Source organism: Anopheles bellator, unplaced genomic scaffold (genome assembly GCF_943735745.2).
Source record: "Anopheles bellator unplaced genomic scaffold, idAnoBellAS_SP24_06.2 scaffold02508_ctg1, whole genome shotgun sequence".
Classification (NCBI taxonomy): Eukaryota; Metazoa; Arthropoda; class Insecta; order Diptera; family Culicidae; genus Anopheles; species Anopheles bellator.
Window position 1 is genome coordinate 757 of NW_026686630.1, and position 656 is coordinate 1,412.

The 656-nt window shown below is 46.5% G+C and overlaps 1 protein-coding gene across 1 annotated transcript in view; it reads right to left on the minus strand.

Annotated features, from left to right (window-relative positions):
* The window catches only part of LOC131214799 (uncharacterized protein DDB_G0271670-like), a gene marked incomplete at its 3' end in the record, with an annotated part of 1,334 nt that extends 743 nt beyond the window's left edge, over positions 1-591 (minus strand). Inside the window, exons 1-2 of the mRNA XM_058209130.1 lie at positions 310-591; positions 207-253 (exon numbers count right to left, since the gene is read on the minus strand). Of these exons, the coding sequence (XP_058065113.1) occupies positions 207-253; positions 310-591 (329 nt within the window). The remainder of the gene's footprint in view (positions 1-206; positions 254-309) is intronic.
* Between the last annotated feature and the right edge of the window lie 65 nt (positions 592-656).

Below are 656 nucleotides of genomic sequence, written 5' to 3' on the forward strand. Positions count from 1 at the left end.
CGGTGTAGAAGACGACGAGGAGGAAATAGTAGATGCACTGCTCGATTGCATTGTCGTAGAACCAGTTGTTGTTGTAGCAGGAACAGTTGATTCAGTGCTCGAAGACATCGGTATAGAAGACGACGAGGAGGAAATAGTAGATGCACTGCTCGATTGCATTGTTGAAGAAGCGGTTGATGTTGAGGTAGGAACAGTTGATTCAGTGCTCGAGGACATCGGTGTAGAAGACGACGAGGAGGAAATAGTAGATGCACTGCTCGATTGCATTGTTGAAGAAGTGGTTGTTGTTGAAGTAGGAACAGTTGATTCAGTGCTCGAGGACATCGGTGTAGAAGACGACGAGGAGGAAACAGTTGATGCACTGCTCGATTGCATTGTCGTAGAACCGGTTGTTGTTGAAGTAGGAACAGTTGATTCACTACTCGAGGACATCGGTACAGAAGACGACGAGGAGGAAATAGTTGATGCACTGCTCGATTGCATTGTTGAAGAAGTGGTTGTTGTTGAAGTAGGAACAGTTGATTCAGTGCTCGAGGACATCGGTGTAGAAGACGACGAGGAGGAAGTAGTAGATGCACTGCTCGATTGCATTGTTGAAGAAGCGGTTGTTGTTGAAACAGGAACAGTTGATTCAGTGCTCGAGGACATCGGTGTAG